Source organism: Desmodus rotundus, chromosome 5, assembly GCF_022682495.2.
Source record: "Desmodus rotundus isolate HL8 chromosome 5, HLdesRot8A.1, whole genome shotgun sequence".
NCBI classification, from domain to species: Eukaryota; Metazoa; Chordata; class Mammalia; order Chiroptera; family Phyllostomidae; genus Desmodus; species Desmodus rotundus.
Genome location: NC_071391.1, coordinates 60,453,897 through 60,479,540, shown reverse-complemented (window position 1 = coordinate 60,479,540; position 25,644 = coordinate 60,453,897). Strand labels below are relative to the sequence as shown.

The 25,644-nt window shown below is 36.1% G+C and overlaps 1 protein-coding gene across 1 annotated transcript in view; it reads right to left on the bottom strand.

Annotated features, from left to right (window-relative positions):
• FOLH1 (folate hydrolase 1) overlaps window positions 1-25,644 on the bottom strand; it is a 53,071-nt gene that overhangs the window by 24,096 nt on the left and 3,331 nt on the right. Inside the window, exons 3-7 of the mRNA XM_053924985.1 lie at window positions 19,057-19,243; window positions 13,725-13,826; window positions 6,694-6,819; window positions 5,668-5,854; window positions 2,419-2,512 (exon numbers count right to left, since the gene is read on the bottom strand). Of these exons, the coding sequence (XP_053780960.1) occupies window positions 2,419-2,512; window positions 5,668-5,854; window positions 6,694-6,819; window positions 13,725-13,826; window positions 19,057-19,243 (696 nt within the window). The remainder of the gene's footprint in view (window positions 1-2,418; window positions 2,513-5,667; window positions 5,855-6,693; window positions 6,820-13,724; window positions 13,827-19,056; window positions 19,244-25,644) is intronic.

Genomic DNA, 25,644 nt, shown 5'->3' with positions numbered 1-25,644 from the left:
GCTTTCCAGGGCATGCTCTGAAGAGATAGTTTGATGTCAACTTGTTGGACTTTTCCACCCATTATGTTATTTCTCACACTGATAAATACATTCAAAATATGTATATGGTCATCCTTTACAAAAGGATATCACATCACATATGTCACACACACACACACAGTAGGGAGAGAGGAAGAACAAAGGAAAAATTTCACTTCAATCAGCAGTCCTGAAATGTTTCACACATTTTCAGAAAGGTGGAAAGACACAGACAGGCCAGCCAGTGCATGCGCCAGCCCTGGTTAACTCTTAGCAGGGGACTGAGAAAGAGATATGATGATGTTTAGGGAGTGGTGGGATTTTTGCAGATCGACTTCAACATATCCACCTGTACTGTATTAAGAACACAGATTGACTTTTTCTTGATGTGAGCATAGAAACCAGATATACCTTTGCTAAAAAACAGAGAATAAAAGAATATGGTTCAAGACAAACTTGGAAGTGGAAAACATCAGTTTCCTCCTTTTTCAATGCCTGCACACAAGTGCTTGTTCCCTTACTACATATTTGAGAAAATGTGAATAGCTCAACTTGATCTAGAATCTACTGAAAACCTAATACTCAAACAATTAATAAGATTATCTTCTCATGAAAACTAACTATAAATAATATTGTTTTAAAATTCTCTATCAGGTAAATGCTTATTTTCCCTTTTCCTGTCTCACTAGGGAGTTTGGCTAATAAATATAATTTAAAGGAATATACTATCAAATTTATTTATTTACAATAAAATTTCACATACAAAACATCAGTTAACATGAATGGGCATTTTTCTTTGGCAAAAAAGTGTAATCAGTAGTCAAAACAGCAAATAATTAAGTATGCAAAAAAGTTATAGAAGGCAAGTGAATAAGAATATACACAATGCTTGATTATACATAAAACATTTCTACAATGATATATTGTACACTAATAACACTGAATGCCTTTGTGGTGGAAACGGGTAAAAGGGAAACTTTTTACTGTGTACTGCTTGGAATTTTGAACTGTTAAGTGTATTTTCTTCTATATAATTGGAATTATACCATACAATGTTTTGCAATCTTTTCCCCCCACCGAAAAGTATAGCATATGTAGGTTTCTATACCATTAAATATTCTTGTGCAACATGTACTTTCAAGGCTTTAAGCACTATCATAGCCAGTAATGTATTTGACCACTTATCAGTTATTGAAGAATTGTGTAGTTCATAGTTTTCCATTATTAGAAGTAATGCTAAAACCACTTTCATCTTTTAAATATCATGACCACTTAGACTTTATTTATAAACAAATTTAGAGAAATGCATAATCCATGTTGCCTTGAAAATCAGTGTCCTACCCTGAATCTTAACCCATGTGGTAAATCTAAGAGCCCCAAAGATAAAAATACCAGGGTATTATTCCTTAATGTGCCCTTAAATTGGAGAGATCCCTCCAATGATCTGATGTCAGCCTCCTCACCTGTAAAATTGAGGGCATGGCTCTAGGTTATAGAAAGGTTTTTTTAATAGTCACTATAATAAAATAATCAAGAATGTCTTGAATTCAAAGAAGAAAAGAGATTAACTGGCCAGTCTCGGTGTCCCAAGCAATTCGACTTTTAAAGAAGTCAGTGGTGTCTCCTGTCCTAAAGGATAAGAAGGAAGAAGGGGCATGCAGAGAGGAGAAAGCAGGGTAAGAAGGGGGGAAGTGTTCCAATGCCAGGTTAGGCAATAACACATTTGTAGATGTTTCAATAATGAAAGCATAGGGAGAAGAGGAATACAGATGAAAACAAATGGAAATTGCTCTCAGGGTGTTATTCCAGGACCTCCAATAAGTAGCCAGTAAGAGGATTAGATGAGTAAGAGATTTATTAGCAAAAAGACCCATGAGGAAAATAGCAAGGGATGTAGCTGAGAAAGCCATCAGACTGGTAGGCAGGTCTGATAAGGGGTAAAGAGAAAGGAAAGGAAGAAAAGAATGCTGGGTGGGAGCATCAAGTTGAGGAAGGATGTCAGAGAGTCCTGAGCCAAAATTTCCCATCAGAAAAGTCCTGTGCTTTCCATAATGGGCCTGGTTTAGCATTCCTGACACACTCTGTCACTCACTGGGAGTACCTGTGGGGAGCGTGGCCTTGACACAAATAGGTAATGCATTTCAAAGCAGTGGCTGGAGCAATTCATCAATTATGCTTCCTGCATTTGGGGCTTTGAAAGGCTCCTTTACATGGCTGTCACACACTGCATACCAGTATGTAAATTCCAGAACAGAACCACTGCTCTATAAGATGGTGATAAAATCTGATGCTTCACCCACCTCAGAGAATTTCAACATCCAATAAGGAAGACAAAAGCATAAAAGTTGAAGACTGTCAATAAAGAGAACCACGCCATCGCTTTGTTTCTCAGAAACTTACTCCAGGAACTTCTGTGCGTCATGGTATCCAATCGGATGAACAGGAATACTTGGAAGACCGACAGCCTCTGGGAGTTCACGTCTATAGGCATATTCTGAAAAAAGTTGAACATTCTTCTCATAAAAATTCGGTCCTTTTCAAAATATTTTCTGTAAGTCATGTTAAACATATTTTCATATTATATCTACTAGAATTGTTAAAATAAAAAAAAAACAATTTCAAATGTTAGCAAGAATGTGGAGTGACTGAAACTCTCATACATTTCTTGTGAGTGTAAAATTATAGTCACTTTGGATAACTGTTTTGAAAAGCAATGTTAAACAGAAATGTGCTAAGCAAGTTCACTCCTCAGTATATACCTCCAAAAGATGAAAACATATTGTATGTCCACAAAAAGATCTGTACGAATTGCTCATAACAGCCCCAGTTGTGTTAGCCAAATACTGGACATAGTCCAGGTTCCTCTCAACGGGACAATGAAATATTTGTCCTACAGCCCTGACTAATGTGGCTTAGTGGACTGAGCACCAGCATGTGAACCTAAAGGTCACTGGTTTGATTCCCAGTCAGGGCATATGCCTGGGTTGTGGGCCAGAACCCTAGTTAGTGGCGTGCAAGTGGCAACCGATCAATGTATCTCTCACACATTGGTGTTTCTCTTCTTCTCTTTCTCCCTCCCTTCCCCTCTCTCTAAAAATAAATAAATAAAATAAAATAAAATCTTGGCCTGGCTGGCTCAGTGAATTGAGCACTGGCCTGCGAACAAAAGGTTTGCCGGTTTGATTCCCAGTCAGAGCACATGCCTGGGTTGCAGGCCAGGTTTCCAGTGGGGGGTGCATGAGAGGCAACCACACATTGATGTTTCTCTCCCCCTCTCTCTCCCTTCCTCTCTCTCTAAAAAGAAATCAAATCTTTAAAAAAAATAAGGAAAAATCTGTAGCGCAGTCCCTATTCAGTCCCTGAATAGAATACTACTCAGCAATTAACAGGAACAAATTGCTAATACGCATAATAACATGGATAAATCTCAAATCATTATAATGAGTGGAAGTAGCAAGGCACAAAAGAATACATACTGTCTGATGCAGTTTATGTTAAGTCCCAAACTAGGCAAACTAATCAATGGTGACAGACGTCATCAGAAATTGGTTGCTTCTGAGAGGTGCAGTGAAACCAGACCAGAAAGGAGCCCAAGAGACCTTTCTGAACTCATGGAAACATATTATATTTTATATTGAGTAATATAAATATATGCCTTTTAATAACATATTTTTAAAGATTTTATTATTTTTTTTAGAGACATGGAAGGGAGGGAGAGAGAAAGGGAGAGAAACATTGATTGGCTGAGCACATGACCTTCCTGGGGATCAAACCTGCAACCCACGCCTGCACCCTGACCGAGAATCAAACTGGTGACCTTTCACTTTGCAGTACAATGTCCAACCAGCTGAGCCACACCAGTCAGGGCATACATGCATCTTTAAAAATTAACTCAACTGAACTCTTAAGCTCTGTGAATTTTAGTGCATGCAAAATCAACTTCAAACTAAAAACATACATGCTGTCATTTCTTTAGATTAAAAAAAATTTCCATTTTTTTCTCCAAATTTTTTAATTATCTAAGAACTGATTGCAAAAAGTGTTTCTTTTTATGGGTAAAATGATAATCATATGTTAGATAAAATTTGTTTTAAAATTCTCTAGAGTAATAACAGTAAAATAGAAATAAATAAGGAATTAACAGATGAAACAAGATTAACAAAATGTCTCTATCATGCATTATACATTATTTGATGTTATGTATTATGTATAAAATACTACATATAATATATGTTAGACCTGTTCCATAATAAAAAGTAAAAAGAAAAGTGTAAAGAAAAAGCCACCAAAGGGAGTTCAATAAATGTAAGCCCCATAGGGATAACGTGACTTTTCTTCCTAAAATGCCATCATTTAAATTAGAGGATAATCAACAGAAATATTCCAGTTAATCTCATTTTATGTTCATAATTTTAGCTTTGCATAACTAACAGAGCTTGGGTGAAGATACATTTGAAAAACAAAAAACTTGGGAGTAAAAAAGTGAAATCAGTCCAGGTATAGTTACGTGATTATTATAGGATAATATGTATTGCTTGAAATAAATAATCTGTGAAAATGTACCATGTTCCAAAGAGATTTACAAAGTCAAAGTACATAAACTTTAGGGGAATCTACAATCTGATTAAAAAAAAACCCAGATGAATAATTAACATGGAAATGCCACAGATACTTTGGCAACCTACTTTATCCAAGTTATACACCTCGGTTAGTTTTAACCCACACAAACTAAATGATCACAGACTTTTGTAAATATCATCAAATAGCTAAGCACACTCAAATAAATTAGCTCCCTTTGTTAGTGACCTACGGTTCTACAGGGAGCTATTTCAGCACCAGACAAGCACGTGGACTCTGGAGCCAGACCGCCTGACTTTGAATCTCAGCTCCTCATTTAGTGGTGTGATAATCTGGGGCAGATTGCTTACTTCTCCTGATCTCATTTTCCTCCTCTGTCAAACAGAGATAATAATTCTACCTAGTCTGGAGGATTGTTAATAATACTACCTTGTTTAAGGAGCTGGCATTTAGGAAAAACTCCTTGAAATTTATCACTGTTGTCTTTATATAGCAAAGATGCAGGAAGCATTTTGTGGACTCTATTCTAAATGTCCCATTTCAGGGTTTGTAGAACTTCCGTTCTACTATCCTTTATCCACAGCCATGAAATTCCACAACTATGAAAACCACAAATTTGGAGGAGATTTACTTGGCAACAAAACCTGATTTGATGTAAACTCATTTGACAGCAAAATCTGAGTTAAGCAGACACAAGGCTATTTATACTACTTATTTAACCCAGCTTAGTATGATTATTCATACATTTTGCTGCAAAAGTATTTATATGCTTGCTTCCTGTATTATCCCAGCCTCTACGTGAGTGTTACGCAATGTATGGTACAGTATATGCACTGTATCACTTTTAAATATCCCATCAGACCTGGGGTTCCAAACAAGGGATAAGGGTCCTGAACCAATAATTTTCAGAATTCAAACCTCTTTATTTCAAAGCAAGCAAACCAACAAAACACCTCTTTATTTCTTAGATTCAAAGAGAATAATAAAAAGACATATTTGTCAAAAAAAGACCTTTAATTAAACCACTTAAAATGTTAAGTTTCCTCTGATAACTAAGGCCTGACCACTCACCATTTGCTGGGTACCCAGGTGTGAGAGGGTCCCCTGCCCCATTAAGATTTAAGATATTTCCACGCTGGACACCACCTCCAGGAAGACTCCAGCCCTCTGGGTAGGGTGCCACCCCAGACGCTAAGTAGTCAGCAGGGTCCGAGTACAGAATGACTCCTTTGGCCCCCGCCAGCTGGGCGTTTTTAACCTGTAAAAGGCAATGCCTCTCTTACTTCTGGTTGGCTGCTCCAAATTTGGTTTTATCAATTGTCAAAATCATCCTTAAATAAGTAACCAAATGTTTTATCTTTAATCTTTTATCATTAGACCTACAAAAAAGGATATCTCACAGAAAATTGACTCCCCCCCACCACCACAAGCTCTAAAGTGTCAGCCGTCAGAGAAGCAGTGTGTGGGTAACCTGCACATTAGTGGTAGCGAGGACTTCCTGTTTCCTTCCCCTAGTCTAGAAGCACAATAAGCAGGCCAGAGTCCCATTTTTTCCTATGTTTAAAAGGGAATATTTCTGAATTTTAGTTTCCCACAAAGGAGAAAAATTATATATATATGTATTTAATTATATGTTAAATTAATGTATACTGTAAATTATACATATATAAACAAATTAAGTGACAGAAAATTTAAAAACTGCTATGTATGTATAAATTGGTTTCTCTCATTACTTATAAAAATTCATATTAAAATGTAATATAGTAAATATTTTCAAAGTTAATATTTCAAACAAAGCTACTGAATCGAGGTTAACAACAAATCCAACGCACACTTTTTTGTAGACCATAGGCATACTTTGCAGGTGTGGAAAAAATCTGCTCTATTCTCCCTGGTCTATTATTACACTGGCCACACTGCAATGCCCCAATTTACAACCCCCATCCACAAACCTGTAGAGGGCCCTCCCTGTAAGGAGAGCATGTACAGAACACGAGAGGATCATGGTCCTCAGAAAGTGTTAAGGATATGATTTCACATGCATAAGATACAGTATAACTTTATATTTGTGGGGAACAAAAAAGAGATGATTTTTACCTTATTTCCTCTAAAAATTTTCCCGTATCTGGCAATCACAATCTTCCCAGAGCAATTGATTTTCATATCCCGCTCCAGTTTAAAGAAGTCTTCGGTTCGTGCATAATTAACATACACTAGATCACCCTGTTGAGATCACAAATCATTTAGTACAACCAAAACTGAATACATGGAGGTTTCTCTGCATGGAGACTGTTTTCACATCTTTGAAATAGGGAAGAGGCAAGAGCATGCAAGAGGGTCAGAAAAGCAGAAGCCTTAGCTAAGAGAGTCAGGGAGAAAAAAACTTGAATCCAGAAGGCAATTAGCTGGGTTAGAGACAGAGGAATTTATGTCTCTATGGTGGCTATAAAGCTATAAAAACACTTCCCTGGGGGAAAAATGTATATAAATATACACACTGCTGCATGAAATTTGAAGGGATCCAGGCACCCTAGAGGAAGAAGTCTTTGGGGAGAGCTTTGTTCTCTGAAGTACATTTATAAATAGTAGCTTAATGGTTGTGCCCAACCACTAGATAAGGAAGAAAGGCCAGGTAATATCACTGCTTCACAGGTCTGGTTTCGCATCATTTAGTACGGTTATGTGCAAGTCTCACATGATCTCTGGGTCTGAACACAGTCCCGTGTCACATAGTGATGTTTCGGTCAGCGAGGGACGGCATACACAACGGACACACACCACACAGCCTAGGAGTGTAGAAAGCTCTACCAGCTAGGTTTGTGTAAGTGCCTCTGTGATGTTCGAGCAATGACAAAATCACCTCATAATGCACCTCGCAGAACATATGCCCAGTGGCATAAGACTCTACTTTCACTTGTTAAATGCCCTGTTGGATTAGATCGATATTCTTCAAACACATTTTGCTCATCTACTCCCTAAATTGATTTTGAAAAGCACTATTTTTAAGTTGACATCTAAAATTTTATCATACTTTAAGGCGCTGCAAATAAAGCAATTTCCAGCATATTATAAATATTAACAATTTTAAGCAATTTTACCTCAATTTTTATGTGTCCAAAGGAATTTAAATACTATTATGATTTATTATTTAACATCATCATTTAAAAATACAGGAATACACTCTTCTCTTTAGTCAGAATTTTATCATTACTTTTTTCCCCTAGAACTTGTATTCCCCCTCAAACATTCCACTCTCGAGTAAAATGTATTTGTGCTGGAAACTGGCATGTGATGCCCAGATTTTCCTGTGGTTAGAGGTTCTTGCTCCAGCTTCAGGGAAGGCTCTCTGCAGGCAGACTTCCATTGTCAGACCCGTGCTCAAGGTCAGCTATAGATAGCCACCTTGCTCAAAGTCATGTCTCTTTTTAGGATGCCACACATTCAGTGACCAATTGATGCGAAAGTATTAAGATCTGGACAACTTAGTCTAACCTAGGACTGTTCTGACAGGCAATTCTTGTTGGGAACCGCCCTGCCTGGTTTCAGAAGCTGTAACCCCCCATGGCTAAGGCTGAGTCAGAGACCTTGGGACCATAAGCCACTAAGGAGACAAAGCTTATCTCCCTGGCAGGGGCACCACCTCTGTCCACTTTACCCTGCTTGGCCCTGAGCTTGACCAGTTAGCCAATGAGGGGTAAGATTCCTCAAAGGAGGGACGACCTAAGACAGGCCCACAGGGAAGGACTTGAGGGGCTATAGAAAGAGGGGGTGACGGACCCTCGCCCCTCGGCTTTGACATAGCTTGAGTCCTCATTCTGTCTGCAAGAAGTCTCCTAATCTCTTGGCTGCCTTACTTCCCCTGCTCAATTTAAGCCTGAAACAATGACAGAGGGCTGTGGGGCCCTGTGCTAGAAAGGGCAGATTCCCCAGGGCAATCAGGCCTAAGAAAGAATACATAAAATCCTGTGAAACCTGCTTTGCTAATACCCTCAATTTAAATGATAAAGGTCCAAGCCTGAAATGAGTTTGTTTCCCAAAGTCTTATAGCCCTTTAGCTAACTGACCCTGACTCAGAATAAGCCTTCACAGTTCTTTGTCTGTTATCTATTGTTTGATCCTTACTGCCCGACAATGAGTGATGAGCTTTACCTGTATTCCTGTGCAAACTGAACCCAATAAAAGCCCATTAAGGAAAAGGCTCTTGGTCCTTCTCCTTTGAGAGATTGGCTACCTTTCCTCCCCAAGCAGATCATGTCTTGTTAGATTTTCATCCGTGGTGCACAGGGGGCTCTGTGGCAAAGCTCCCCCACAAATTCTGACTCCAGGCTGCCCCTTGTGTAAACTGAGGGTGTCCTTCATCTGACATTGAGGTGAAACTTCTCCGTCTGAGTAACCCAGCTTTGTCCCCCTGCCTGCTGAAAATATAGGTCCCAAGAGAACACTCCTTAATTGACATCTAGCATGTTAAATTCCATTTCCATTTCTGGGTATGCTTGAAAGTCTTTTATTAATCACTGTCAAACTCTGCTTGATTAAGAATATATAAATTGAATTTTTAAAAATATGCATTTCCTGTGACAGGTTATATGTGCTATGAAAATTCTTCAGAAGTAAGTTATTATTATTGGTAGTATCCAACTGAGTGTAACAACTTCATTACAAGTTTTTATAAATGATACTTAAGCACAAAATTATACTTGAAATATATCTCAATGCTATGGAATGTTACAACATTAGGTCATGGGTCTGCGAATGAATAAATTATTGCCACAGTGAAGACAGGACTTAGCATCAGTTCTGTTCACACTTTTTATTTGTTTGTTTTTAGACATAAGTTCTGAGAAAACTTGGGATAGGAATGAGAGAACTGTTGTTATGAAATCTCCACTCAATTATTTAAATTCCTTCCAAGTCACAACCCCAGAATCATACACTGGTCTATTATCCAAGTTAATTCTAACAACACCAGCTGGAAACTCAGGCTCATCTTTAACTTGTTTCAATTGCAAAGCATTTGATTTGCCTGGTCATTTGTTACCCAGCAATCAGAATCTTTCACTATCATCTCTTTGATTTTTACAACTCAGAAATATGTTTTATATTGTTTTAGGATGGGTGGGTGATGCCTTTCATTTATAAAAGAGAAAAATGACTGTAACTAAGGAGGTGGGGACAGAGTACCAGCAGGACCTCACCACAGGCTGGTTCTCAGTTCTGTCACAGAGAACCCTGGGAAACTGATGATGCAACTCGTCTCTTGAAATGGGACCGTGCCTGCCTTTGGAAAGTCTTCACACATCCTAGCTTGAAGCCCCTCTCCTGGGTGATTTCTAACATCCTATCGTTTTATTTTGGTTATTGTTTTCCTCTTTGACTACATTTCTCATAGCATGTGCACAACAATTAATAACAGATACTAAAATAGTTTACAAACTGATTCTAAGATATGACAAATTCACTGAAGATATGTTACATTACCTGCCCAACAGTGTTCTAGGAATTAGGGATACACCAAATCCTTGTCCTTGAAGGAACTTACATCCATGGGGAAAGCAGAGATAAGATAATAGGCAATGAATTTAATAACTAAGTAAATTACACACTATATTAAAAATGATAAGTACTGTAGAAAAAAATTAAAAGTGCAAATAGAGTAGGCAAACAGTGAACTGTTCGGGTGGGACAATGTTATTTATTTATTTTTCAGATTTTATTTATTTACTTTTGGAGAGGGGAAGGAAGGGAAAAAGAGATGAAGAGAAACATCAATGTGTGGTTCCCTTTCGCACACCCCCACCACCTGAGGACCTGGCCTGCAATCCAAGCATGTATCCCAGACTGGGAATCGAACCAGCAATCCTTTGGTTCACAGGTAGGCACTCAGTCCACTGAGCTGAACCAGCCAGGGCTCAGGTGGGACAATTTTAAATATGAGGAAAGTCTATTGAGAAGACGACATTTGAATCCTTGCTTCAGTGAAAGGATTACTTTTAGCTCTTTTATTTCTTCCTAAGACCAATGCTATGTTAATGCACTATTAATGATAGTACTGTATGTCTGACTTACAACTGTTTTAATTTATTGATTTGAGAGAGAGAGATTTGTTGTTCCACTGATCTATGCATTCATTGGCTGATTCTTGTATGTGCCCTTGTATGTGGGCCAGGGATCCAACCTTCAACCTTGGTGAATACGGACGATGTTCCAACCAACAGAGTTACCTGCCCAGGGCTGTCTTATTTATAATTGTTAGCCCCTTTTGGGGTTCCCTCATTCTAACTGTGAATAAATACAGAGAAATTAACCAATTGGATTTCAGTGAATTTTGTTTTAGTGTAAATGTCCTACTTGAAATTCATCCTGTTTAATATCACCAACTTTAGAGAGACTACTTCTTTACATGTCAGTAAATTTTGGATATCTTTTGATAGATCTGCAATCCTCACACAAAAATGGTTATAATAGAGAAAGGACTGAAGAAGACGTTAGTTTTCAAATGAGAGTAAATTTTGAAAATGAAAACAAGCGTGATAGATATGCAAGTTGTCATTGTGAATTAGAACAAAGCTTTGTTTTCAGACAATGACATTGTAAAGTTTACACTGTCCATTGTTCTCTGGGAACAAATACGATCTTGCACTGTTAGCCTAGAATTTTCCATTTCTTGAAAGCTTCCATCTTCCTGTTGTTGTTAATAGAGACAGAATTGAGAGGCAAGGCCAGTGTTATGAAAGCACAGTTCTTGAATCCGGAGAATCAACATAACCTGAGACCTTGTTGGAAAAAACTGTCAACCTTCATCTATGAAGGGACTAGAATCTGAGTTTTACAAACCCTCTGCATTATTTTGATATGTGCTGAAGTTTGAGATCCTGTAGATTAGACTATATTTTATAGACATTGTCAAATTGCTATTTTCAAATAAGCTAAAGCAAAACCCAGTATTTCGCACTCCAGAGGATTCAGATGAAGATTGAAAAATTACTTACAGTGAAATACCTTAAGCATACATACAGACATACATAATTTAAAAAAAATTAACACTCCACCGGCTGGGTTACAGGTGATCAAGTGAAGCACACCAGCCAGCAAACTCACCTAATATTTGAACACAGACAACAACCCCATGCAGAATCACATGCCCTTTCTATCTTCCGATTAATCTGGGATAGTTTAAATCTACTTGAAAAATGTGAGTCCTGAGTGGAATAGAATAATTCTGTCAAAGTTCAAAAACTATTTGGGGAATTTTACTCCCTAAATAGTTTTTACTCCAAAACAAATGTGGGTATAATTTTCTCCTTATAATATTCTATCTTCCCATCCAGAACATAATCTATTTCTTTATACCTAATATTTTCACCGCTCAATAAATTTCAGTGTTTTTCACTAGTTCACATTCATTTAACTTTAAGATTTTTAAAGTGTATTTTATATTTTATGGCTATTTTATTTTAATTTTTATGTCTATTTTAAATTAAATTTGTTATATTCTCTGCTATTATATACTATTTGTGTTTTGACATGCACATATATATTTAACTTCAATCTGGTAATATTAATGCTATTTTTATAATAAAGATGTATTAGTGCTTTTTTGCATTCTGCTTATACAGACATATCACTACAAATACTGAAGGAGGGAATTAATAAAGAAGATCCACAGTGTGTAAACATAAATATAACAGACAATATCAAAATTAAATATTTATTTTAAATAAAGGGCAACATAGGTGATGAACAAATAGGTAAAAAAAATAGAGGATATTTGCAATATTTAAACTAATATGAGATGAATAACAAATATTTAAGAAACAATATTGCTGATTGTTACATCCTTTATATCTATCTGATGTCAATTATAAAATTATTAAATAATTGCAAACATTCTATTTCTGTGCTAATTTTAGGGAGAATTTTCTAATATAATATCATGAAGTATAATTTAATTATTCATTTGAAGTAAATATTATATAACCAATAAAAATATTCTAAGTTTGTGACATTTAAAAATTATAAATAAGTTAATCAAATACATTTGAAAATAATAAAATAGTATGTTGTTTTACCTTACTTACTAAAAAATATGGCATTGCCTGATATTAAATCATCCTTGTAAATCCTAACTGATATCAATTTAATTCTAAATGCAATTTTTTTTTTACCCAGGATGTTTCCAATAATAGACCAAGCCCTTACTTCTCTGTTGAGTGATACTTCAATATGCCCAAGTACCCATTAGCAACTTCTTGTGAATATATACTAGGCACCTCAAACTTAGTATGTCCAAAATTGAGTTAACTTATTGTTACATATTATAGTAGGAGAGAACTTGTAAAAACATACTAATAAATTATATTCGACTCTTTCAAATTTAGCTTTCTTATAAAAAAGAAATTGTAAATTGTCAGACAATTGTTATGCACAGTGCTTTACTGAGCAAATCGCATAAAACTTTCTAGAATGGACATTCATTCTCTTCATTTGAAAGTGGCAATAATACTAGTATTTGAATTCTATGAAAATTAATCAGTGCTATACAATAGTAAGACGTAGCATTCCCACACAATGGAAATTACTTGACAATAAGAGTGAACAAACTTCTGATAAATGCTAAAACATGAATCTCACAGACTATGCTTAGTAAAAGAAACTAGACAGAAATGATTACATGCTAGAAAACTCCATTTATATGAATTTCTAGAATAGGCAATACTAATCAATGGTGGCAAAAATAAGAAGAAGAATGGTACTTTTGGGATGTGTGGAACTGATTGAGAAGAGGCATAAAGGTACTTTTGGAAGTAATGTTAATAGTCTGTATGTTGATGGGGTTTGAACTGCACAAGTATATGCATTTGTCAAGTCAATAAATGTACCTTTTGGATTTATGTATCTCACTGCAGTAAAATTTACCTTAAACTATAAACACAGAATAATAAATATTTTTTTTCTTACTAAGAAACTCTAGTTCCTTAAATGTGAAAAAAGGTGAATTCGACTTGTATGAAAAAACCTTTTTATTGTCCCCTTAATTATTGTCTGGATGTACTAGGCTTAATTATTTTGCCTGTATGAATGAGGGGGTTCTCCTTGTTATTTTTACTTTATTTGCATTGGGTTTTTACCTCTGGCATTCCTTGTGGAGAGAAAGCACTAAAAGGTGGTACAACATCTGAAACATTTTCATATCCTGGAGGAGGTGGTTCAAATAATGATGTGTTAAAAATCTAGGGAAACAAAATTCAATAATCAGAAGTAAATCAGGTAAAGTTTGATTATTACAATCAAATAAGGAAAACCATGTACTATCTTTTTTGTCAGTAGAGGGTTAATCGATCCATCAGTATTTTGAGAATACATATCAAATACCTAGCACTGAAGCCGGGAGGCTTTTGTGAGATGAATAAATTATAGACCCGGAGAGGATCTCTAAATACCAGCTTTTGATTTAGGAGAAAAGTTTTATTATACCAATGAAAAGTAACATTGTATAGTAATCATAGTCACAACAGTGCAAAGATAAATACTTAGGAACAAATTAAATATTTAATGCACTTCAATAAAAAAAATTACATTTTGGGGGGAATCCATATCTGATAGAATCTAGATATATAAACAACATTTACTCTGAAAAGAACAAGAAACACTAAACCAAATATAAAATATAATCTTTTTAAGTATTTCCCTGAGTTAGGGGGGAAAAGGTTAGGAAAGAATGAGAAACCCAAAAAGTAATATGAAAGCAGGAATTCTGAGATGAGCACTAAAACCAGCCCTTCCCTTAGCTGGATCCATCAAAGCCCGGGCCTCCATGGGAGGGGCAGAGGGGTTAGAAGACAAGTCCAGAGCCCATCAAATAACAGAGCCTAACAGCAGAACTCTGCACACAAAAGCTGGGTCTTCAAAAACAACAACCTGTAAGGTTAAGAATAAAATAAAAATAAATCTGTCCTACAAAAAGCGATGGCTTATTGTAGAGGGAAAAATTGCCTCAGGGAATTCATAATTCTATAATTATGTGATTACTGATATACAGTACTTAGGTTACTTATACCTCCTTATTATGTGACTTATTCTTTCTTTTCTTCCCCCAATGCTTCTTTTTCTCCTCTTATTTTTTTTTTTGATGGGTTAATCTTATTAGTTTTATTTCTTTTGGTAGTTTGGAAACTGAAAAAATTTGATTCCTACTTAACAAAGTTACAGCAAATATCAAAAATAAGGACGAAACATTAAAAGCACTCCCCTCGACTCAAGGATATCTACCATCACCACTTCTTTTCAACCTTTGGCCAGTATAGTAATGCAAACGGTGACGGTAGTCAGCGAGCGAATCTGGGCTGACATCGTACTGGGCTAAGTGAAGCTGACAGAACCGAACGTGAAACCGAATCAGCCACTACCCTCCAGAAATCCTCACATCTTCCATATTTCTGCGACCCACATAGGGTGCAAGCTCGTCTGAATCACTGGGAATGATTATTTAAAAATGTGCTAAAGTGCCATAAAAATCCACCCAGAAACGAAGTCACTACATCAGCAAGTCTTTCAGCCAAGGCAGTATTCAAGCTTGTCTCACTTGATTTGCCTTTACACTAATCTTCAATTTTATAGCACTACTGAGCAAGTAGATTTTAAAGTGAGTTTATGAGTTATTCTAACAACTAGCAAAAGTTTTTTAAGGTCAAGCAAATAGCTTTCTTGGGTGACTTTTTCAAAGGTATGCTACATACCAGTGAACATTGCTCACATTCCCAAACTCACTAATATAGCCTCAAATTAGGTATTCTGAGCACAACTACAACAACTTTGGCTTACAAAGTTCTATTTACTTGTTAGGACAAAAAGTCAATATATAGTTCAATCTATACAGTATGTTATCTCTACAGAAACAAAGGTAAAAGAATGTATCTGTATATATTTAAAACATTTCTGGAATCTACAAAACACTAATATCTGTTGCCTGTGAGAGGTGGATCTTGTCTGTGTTGCACAGGAGAATAAATGTTTAGAGTTTGCCACATATTTCAGCTACGAATAGTTGGTCACAATAACTAAACTGCACTGGGAAATGACGAGATGATAAGAGAGCATTTGTATAATAGGACAGAGTGATGAAAATGGAGCTGAACTATCAGAATGTCAAAAGATGATGCCTAAATCTGAAACACAAGCAATAATAAGCATGGTATCTAAGGAAATAGAGGTAAATATCAAAAGAAAGAGCTTATGGTTGAATGGTGTTTGCCTCAGGGAAGGGGGAACTAGGAAGGAAACCAGGTACTTTGGAGAGCTATGTGACTCTTCATGTACAGGTGCCACTTGGATTAAAATACAAATGAAAATAAAAGTATATAAATGAAAAGAAACTACTGATATAACTTAAAAATATTAGAAACCTTTAGGCAACTAACACCATTCAAGAAAATCTCCCAAGTGAAACTTCCACATGATGTGCTTATATTATGTAGTAGGCTCCAGGAATTTCACAAATAGTTTTAATGGCAAAAATAACAAAATGGAGTAACAAAAGCAAAGATACAGGCACAATTGGAGTTTACGAAGGAAAAAAAGGACTGAGAGTTTGCTATTTTCCTGATTGTACATAGACAATCCCCATATTCAATAGATCAAGACAGAGGTTTAAGCATATGTATATTTTTAACACTGTCGATATTAATCAAGCTTTATCACAGAAAAATCTGGATGGATATACTTGAAGCTATATATGATTTAGAAGCCTCGCCCAAGAAAAAGACTAGAGGAAGCTATCTAAATGGAAAGCAGTTACTGTAGTAAGGTATGGTAGCTCTAAAAATAAGATATGCTAACTAGCAATGAAGACGAGTTCTGAGTTTCCATGCTGAACACATTTCATATTAAGAAATACCTCAATTACTTGTATTGTCTTCTCTTTCTTAAGTATGTTCCCTAACTTTCAAACCAGATTGTAAACTTTTTAGACTAGAAGTTCCAGATGGAGGCGTAGGTAAACATGCTTCACTTCCTTGTGCAACCACAAAAAAAAAAAATTACAACTAGACCTCAAAACAAATGATACCCAAAACCATCAGAAAATTGAGCTGTATGGAAGTCCAACAACCAAGGATTTAAAGAAGCCACATTCATCCAGACAGGTAGGAGGGGAAGAGAAGCGGGGATGGGTGGAGAGGCGTGGAGGCACAGTGTGGCGCAGAGAGGTGGTAGGGGCAGAATGGGCTTGTGGTGGGTAAAAATCAGGAGGGTTACCTTGGGAGTGAGCAATCCCAGCCCCAGGGCAGACTTCATAGCTCAGGGTTCCAGTGTCAGGAAGATAAAACCCCATAACTTCTGGCTATAAAAACCAGTGGTGGGTAGGGAAGCAGAAGAAACTGCTGGGTTTTCAGGAGACTCTGTATAAAGGGCCCACATGGACTAAAAACATATGCAGACACACCTCTCTGGCATTCAGCATCAGGACAAGAGCTAGAAGGGTGCCAGTCACAAAGGGCGAGTACCAGGCAAACCTCCAGAAACCAGGCAGTGGCACTGTCCCTCCCCTCTCTGAGCCCTTCCCCTTCACAGAGCGGTGAAGCTGGTGATTAACTAAGGCTTCTCCCCACACATCTTACAGGTGACTTTTCTGCAATAGACCATGCTACTAAGACAGTAGTCAAAGCAGCTCTACCTAAAACACAGAAACATACACATGGAGGAGACAAGGAAATATGGCCCAAATGAAAGAACAGAATAAAACCCCAGAAAAAAATTAAACTAAATGGAGATAGCCAACCTATCAGTTGCAGAGCTCAAAATACTGGTGATCAGGATGCTCAAAGAAATCACTGAGTGTGGCAATAAAATAAACAAGACCCAGGAAGAAATGAAGGTGACACTAAGTGAAACAAAGAAAAGTCTACAGGAAACCAACAGTGGTGAGGCTGAAGCTGGGATTCAAATCAACAATTTGGAATATAAGGAAGAAATAAGCATCAACCAGAACAGCAAGAAGAAAAAAGAATTAAAAAAAAAAAGCATAATATAAGGAGCCTCGGGACATCTCCAAACATACCAACATCTGAATCATAGGGGTGCCAGAAGAAGAGAAAGAGCAGGAAATTGAAAACTTATTTGAAAAAATAATGAAAGAAAACTTCCTTAATTTCATGAAGGAAATAGACATACAAGTCCAGGAAGCACAGAGAGTCCCAAACAATTTGGACCCAAGGAGGACCACACCAAGACACATCATAGTTAAAATGCCACAGGTTAAAGATAAAGAGAGAATCTTAAAAGCCGCAAGAGAAAAGCAGAGAGCTAGCTATAAAGGACTTCCTGTAAGACTGTCAGCTGATTTCTCAAAAGAAACTTTGCAGGCAAGAAGGGACTGGCAAAAAGTATTCAAAGTGATGAAAAACAAGGGCCACAGCCAAGATTATTCTATCCAGCAAAGCTATCATTTAGAATGGAAGGGCAGATAAAGTGCTTCCCAGACAAGGTAAAGCTATAGGAGTTTAGCATCACCAAGCCATTATTACATGAAATGTTAAAGGGATTTACTTAAGGAAAAAAAGATCAAAAGTATAAACATTAAAATAGCAACAAATTCATAATTATCAACAACTGAATCTAAAAAAACAAACTAAGCAAAAAACCAGAACAGGGACAGAATCATAGATACAGAGATCATATGGAGGGTTATCAATGGGGAAGGGGGAGAATAAGGGAAAAGGTATAGAGGTTAAGAAACATAAATGGTAGGTACAAAACAGACAGGAGAGTATTAAGAATAGTATAGGAAATGGAGAAGCCAATGAACTTATATGCATGACCCATGGACATGAACTAAGGGAGGATATTGCTGGAGGGAATGGGGGTACCAGGTGGAGGGAGGCAAAGAGGGAAAATTGGGACACCTGAAAGAGCATAATCAATAAAATATCTTTTAAAATGTTAGACTAAATATCATTATATATATAGTCTTTCTCCTCAAACATTCTCCCCTCTAATTGCCCACAACCGAGTTCTGGGTACAGAGCTAAAAAGATGACTATATGAAACATCATCATTGAAAACCAATAAAAACCTGCTGGCTAAAAGTGCACACTAGGTCTCTAAATTTCCAAGCAAGCCCAAACCCATGCAGTATCTTTTATAGTCTGGAACTATCAAAAATGTATCTATTTTAGTTGCCTGGAAGCTTACTAATATCTTATATTCTACATTAGTGTACACTACTAAAAATAAAAAAATAGCAACTGTTATCAAGCATTAATTTCTCCGAATGTTTCCAAAATCGCATTAAATTCAAACATCATAAGAAAGTTGATATTGGTAATAAGATATTAAAGGCATCATTGACCAGTTTCTATCTACCAATAATATTGATTTCTATCAATAATTGGAGAGGTTATAGTATTTTGTTTCATAGGAAGTGTTTGAAAAGGAGAGTTCTTTTTTAATCTTTTTTTTTTTTACCTCATTTCCATTTTCATCAATTATTGAGATGTAGTTGGGATGACTCTCATTTGGATAGGACAACAGGACATCATAATGGGCTAACTCAACAGAATCCAGGCCAAAATCTTTCCACTGGGATTGAATTTGCTTTGCAAGCTGGAAGTTTTGTTCTGTTCCTGCTAAATGTGGAATCCGTGTAAAATTACTGGTGAACAAAAAATTAAAGTGGTTAGAAATCTCAAATTAACAACCGATTAAAGCAGATTTACATAAATACTTTGAAATGTGATACATTAAAAAAGGAAAATGGTAGTTTTATTGCATCAAACAGATTTTCAAAGTATATTTTTCAGTTTTCATGCTCTAACTTGTATTCATTCACGGGAAAACTGGAGAAACTGATCAGGGTAGAGAACTGTTATGTACAACCCCGTGGTCATATCCCTGGATACTAGGTAAGGGAAATGTCATATTCTTTTCTTAAGAGCCACTACTCTTAGAACTTTCATGGAATTGCCTGGCTTTATTTTACTGTGCAAAATAATTCAAAAGATATAAATATTTTCATCCAAAATACCAAGCTGTGATATGCCAACAATTACTGATAATTATATTTAGTTTTAAATATTGAAAGTTATAGTCACGTGAGAAACCTTTTGATTAAAAACCACTTATAAATGAAGTGTCTTCATTAAGGAATAATCTGGACGTATTTACACAAGCTGAAACTGAACCTTCTGTGCTCTACCCATCATGCACTGTAGCAGGTACACTTAAAAATCAATGATGAGAGTTAGTTTGACCAGGGATATCTTTTTACATATTTTTGCTTACTGATTTTCTTTTAGAAAGAGAAAGGAAGGGGGAGAGAGAGGAGAGAGAGAGACAGAGAGTGAGTGAGAGAGAGAGAGAGAGAGAGAGACATCTATTTGTTATTCCACTTACTTGTGCATTCATTGGTTGATTCTTGTCTGTGTCCTGACTGGGAATGGAACCTGCAACCTTGGTGTATGGGGACAACACTCAAACCACCTGAGTTACCTTTCCTACCTTTCCTGGGCTGACCAGGGATATCTTTAACAACTAAATTATTAGTCCACAATTTTGTCTACTAGATATACTTTCATAAGTAGACTAATTTCTCAGTTAATATGTCTAGATACTTGTGCTTTTGTTGGTTTTAATTTTTTCCTCCTGGAAATGTGTTATTTCCTGAGCATTAAAGCTCATTGGTATTGTCAACTTAAACTTCTAAAAGGAAAAAAGAAAGAAGAAAATTCTACGTGTCAAAGCATCATATATCATGTAAAGACATTCGTTTATTTCTAGCTCATGAACTTCTTAACTTCATGAATCTCTGGCTCTAAGTATAGAGGTCTTACTAAAATCAACACACCACCATCCTTACAGCAGTTTTTCAAAAATTAACAGGAAACGTGGCTATGACAATTCCAATTTCAAATGTTTAATTCTACCGTGAGTCTAAACTTTTGATTTAAAAAATCAATTGCCAAGAAAAATAACTCTCAACTTTAAAACTTCCTGTGATTAATTTTTTTATCCTCACCTGAGGACATCATCATTGATTTTAGAGAGGGGGAAGGGGAGGAGAGAGAGAGAGAAAAACATGTATCAGTTGCCTCTCACATGCTCCCCCACTGGGTACCAAACCCATAACCTAGGCACATGCCCTGACAGGAAACGGAACCCACGGCCCTTTGGTTTATGAGACAATGCTCTAACCAACTGAGCCACACCAGCCAGGGCTCCTGTGATTACTTTTTATAATTATGTTAAAATAATTTTTCTATTATTTTAATAATATAATTGTATTTATAAAAATAGTATTAAAATCCTCATTCAGTAAATTCTTAAGGGCTTAACACCTACATAGGATTTCTAATGTATATTTTCAAAATATAGTGACAAAAGAACACAATTTTTATTGACTTTATCGGGGTAACATTGGTTTGAAAAACCACACAGGTTTCAAGTGTACAACTCAACAAAACATCATCTGCGCACTGCATCGTGCACCCATCTCCCTGAGCAGTCTCTTTGCCTCCCTGCTTTCCATCCCTTTGCCTACCACCACTTATCTCCCCTACCTCCCTTTCCATCTAGCTATCACCACACTCTTATCTGTCTGTGTGTATATATATGTTTTTTTACTTAATCCCTTCACCTTCTTTCATCCAGCCCCCCAAATTTTCTTCCTTCTGACCGCTATCAGTCTGTTCATTGTATTCATACTTCTATTTCCACTTTGCTTCTCAGTTTATTTTGTTCATTAGATTTCATATATAAGTGAGATCATATGGTTTTTGTCTTTTGCTGACTGGCTTACTTCACTGCACATAATGATCTCCAAGTTCATCCATGACATCACAAAAAGTATAGCATTCCACTGTGTAAATGTAGCACAGCTTTTTTATCCACTCATCTCCTGATGGGCACTTGGGCTATTTCCAGATCTTGGTTGTTGTAAATAATGCTGCAATGAACATAGGGGTGCATATATTCATTCAAACTAGTATTTCAGGTTTCTTCAGATATATTCCCAGAAGAGACATCAATGAGTCAAAAGGAAGTTCCATTTTTGTTTATTGAATTTATTGGAGTGACATTGGTTAATAATAAAGGTTTTAGGTATACAATTCTGTAATACATCATCTCTATATTGTATTGTGTGTTCATTACCCCAAGTCTTCTTCCATCACCATTTATCCTCCTTTTATACTCTTCTACCTCCCTCTATCCCCTTGCTCTCTTATTTTTAATTTTTTGAAGAAACTCCATACTGCTTTCCACAGTGGCTGCATCACACCAGCAGTGCAGGAAGTTTCCCCTTTCTCCACATCTTCACCAACACTTGTTTGTTGATATATTGACAATAGCCATTCTGACAGGTGTGAGATGGTATCTCATTATGATTTTAATTTGCATCTCTCTGATGATTAGTGACATTAAGTGTTTTTTCATATGTCTATTAGCCATCTCTATGTCCTCTTTGGAAAGTGCCAATTCAGTCCTCTGCCAATTTCTCAATTGGGTTGTCTTCTCAGTGTTGAGTTATACAAGTTCTTTGTAAATTTTGGAAATGAACCCTGTATCAGATGCATCATTGGCAAATATGTTCCCCCATTGTGTGTGTTCCCTTTCCATTTTGTTGATGGTATCTTTTCCTGTGCAAGTTTTTTAGTTTGATGTAGTCCCACTGGGTTTTTTTCCCCCTTTGTTTTCCTTGCCTGAGGTGGTAAGTCTGCAGAAATATTGCTACTAGAAGTGTCTGAAATTTTACTGCCTCTTCTAAAATTTTTATGGTTTGACAACTTACATTTTGAGTTTATTATTGTGTATGATGTAAGTTGGTAATCTAGCTTTTCTTTTTTTTTTTTGCATGTATCTCTGCAATTTTCCCAATACAGCTTATTGAAGAGACTGTCTTTATCTTACTATATTTCTTGCCTCCTTTGTCAAATATTAATTAACCATAAAGATGTGGGTTTATTTCTGGGCTCTCTATTCTGTTCCACTGATCTAGATGCCTGTTCTTGCACCAGTGCCATGCTGTTTTGATTACTACAGCCTTGTAGCTTAGTTTGAAATAAGGTAGTGTAATACCTCCCACTTTGTTTTTCTTTCTCAAGATTGTTGGGGCTATTTGGGGTCTTTTGTGGGTCCATATGTATTTTTGGAATATTTGTTCTAAATCTCTGATACATGCCATCAGTATTCTAATAAGAATTGCATTGAATCCATAGATTGTTTTAGGTAGTAGGAACATTTTAATGTTAGTTTTACTATCCATAAACACAGTATATGTACTACTTATTTATATCCTCAATTTCTTTCTTTAGTATCTTATAATTGTTCAAGTAAAGGTCTTTTACCTCCTTGGTGAAACGTATTTCTAAGTGCCTTATTTTGTTGGTTGTTAAAATAGTAAATGGGATTGTTTTCTTAATTTCTCTTTCTGATAGTTCATTATTGGTGTATAAAAATGCCACTGATTTCATGCCCTGGCTGGTGTGGCTCAGTGGATTGAGCACCGGCCTGTGGGTTCAATTCCCAGTCAGGGCACATGCCTGGGTTGCAGGCTGGTCCCTGGTTGGGGGTGTGTGAGAGGGAACTGATTGTTGTTTCTCCCCTTCTCTTTCTCCCTCCTTTCACCTATCTCTGAAAATAAATAAAATCTTTTAAAAAAATGCCAATGATTTCCAAATATTAATTTTGTATCCTGTTACCTTACAAATTTACTTTGTAAGATCTAGTAGTTTTTTTGTGGAATCTTGAGGGTTTTCTATATAAAATATCATGTCCTTTATGAACAATAGTTTTGCTTCTTTCATTCCAATTTGGATGCCTTTCATTCTCCTTGTCTGAATGCTGTGGCTAGTACTTCCAGTATAATGTTGAATAAGAGTGGAGAAAGCAGACATCCCTATATTGTTCCCTATCTTTGAAAAAATACTTTTTAGTTTTTGCCCACTGAGTATTATGTTGGCTGTGGTTTGTCATATGTGGACTTTATTATGTTGAGGTATCATCTCTCTATTCCCACTTTGCTTAACGTTTTTATCATAAATGGGTACTGGATTTTATCCAATGCTTTTTCTGCATATATTGATATGATCATGTGATTTTTATCCTTCATTTTGTTTATGTGAACTATCACGTTTATTGATCTGTGAATGTTGTACAAACCTTGCATGCCCAGAATAAATCCCACCTGATCATGGTGTACGAACTTTTTAAAGTATTGCTGGATCCAGTTTGCTAACATTTTTTTGAGGATTTCAGCATTTATCTTCATCAGGGATATTAAACTATGATTTTTTTCTTTGTAGTGTCTTTATCTACTTTTGGAATTAAGATAATACTGGCCTCATAAAAAGAGCTTGGAAGTCTTCCTCTTCTTTTGTTCGTTCACAGGCCGGTGCTCAATCCACTGACCTACACCAGCCAGGGCTGAAGTTTTCCTCTTCTTGAATTTTTTTGAATAGTTTAAGGGTAAGTATTAGTTCTTCTTTGAATGTTTGGTGAAATTTGGTGAAGCCATCTGGTCCCAGACTTTTGTTTGCTGGGAGTTTTTTGTTTGTTTGTTTGTTTTCACTACTGCTTTCAGATCATTAGTTGTAATTGGTCTAATCAGGTTTTCTGATTCTTTCCAAATTAGTTTTGAAAGATTGTATGTTTCTAGGAATTTATCCATTTTGCCCAGGTTGTCCAATTTGTTGGAATATAGTTGTTCATAGTATTTTCTTACAATCCTTTGTATTACTGTGGTGTCAGTTATTACTTTTCTGTTGTTTCTGATTTTATTTATTTGGGTCCTCTCTCTTTTTTTCTTGATGAGTGTGGTTTAAGGTTCGTCAATCTTGTTTATCTTTCCAAAGAACTATCTCCTACTTTCACTGATCTTTTAGGGTTTTTTTTAGTCTTTCTATCATTTATTTTTGCTCTAATATTTATTATTTCCTTCTTTTTATTTATTCTGGAGAAAGAACACAAGTTTAAGAGGAAGCCAAGAAGTCTACCTATTCCTTCATCAGTGTAGACCTACTTGCAGCCAAACAGCTAACATGCTGTTATTTCTTCTGTACCACAACACACAGACCACAAACTGTGACATAACTGAAGTGGATGTATATTGTGCATATTTCATGAAGTCACAGATATAACTCTGACCCTACAAGTAAGAAGAGTTGTTATGGGGGAGTCTTGAACATACTCACGAGAAAAAGAGAGAGAGAGAGAGACTTTATCAGACTTTGCCATAATGAGTGAAATTTGTTGCTGTGTACCAACTAGCATTCAACCATGTGCTTTGATCAGGTTTGAACCCACTCATTTGGAGCAAAGCTGATCCTAAAAAAAGATAAATAGAAAAAAAGACTACTTTTCAAGATAAATAAATTAGCATAAAATCAGATTAAGTGGTGTATTAAAGGTTTGGCAATAACTTTTATAACCCTGGCCATGTCTTAAATTTCTCATCTATACATGGGGAGACTAAAACCACCTCACTAGTTCTCAGAGATGAGGCTCAATTAGGTACCTGATACTAAACAGCAGATTTGACATTTTTAATTGTTTTAATCAAAAGGCCAGACCTCCATTATCATTGTATCTATTATACCTACTTATAGTGAAAGAGCAAGTGGCAGGGGAGAGATTTCCAAAGTTTAAGCTTCAGGGTTCCTGTTAAAATGGCCCTTCCAAACACCTGGGAGGTACCCCAGTAAATTTTTGTTCATAGTTTTAATTCCCTCAGAATTTGTATAGACATACATGTTTATATGATTATGTGTATACAGTTATGCATATAAGTATATATGTAAAACTCTCCTTTTTATAAAATTATAACTTGTATTCACTAAAGAATCTTTCAATCACTAAGTATTTTTGGACACATGCACTAAGCAAATTTGTTTTTAAAAAAGGGACTTTATGCTTTGAAAAGCTAAATATTCTAATAGATTATATAGAATCAGGGTGTTTTGGTTTTTTTTTAGTTGCTTTGCAAATAGTTTTCAAATTTACTTACTTCCCACTTTGGCTCTACACTAGAGATAGCTATTTCAGGAAAAAGGGAGCTAGACT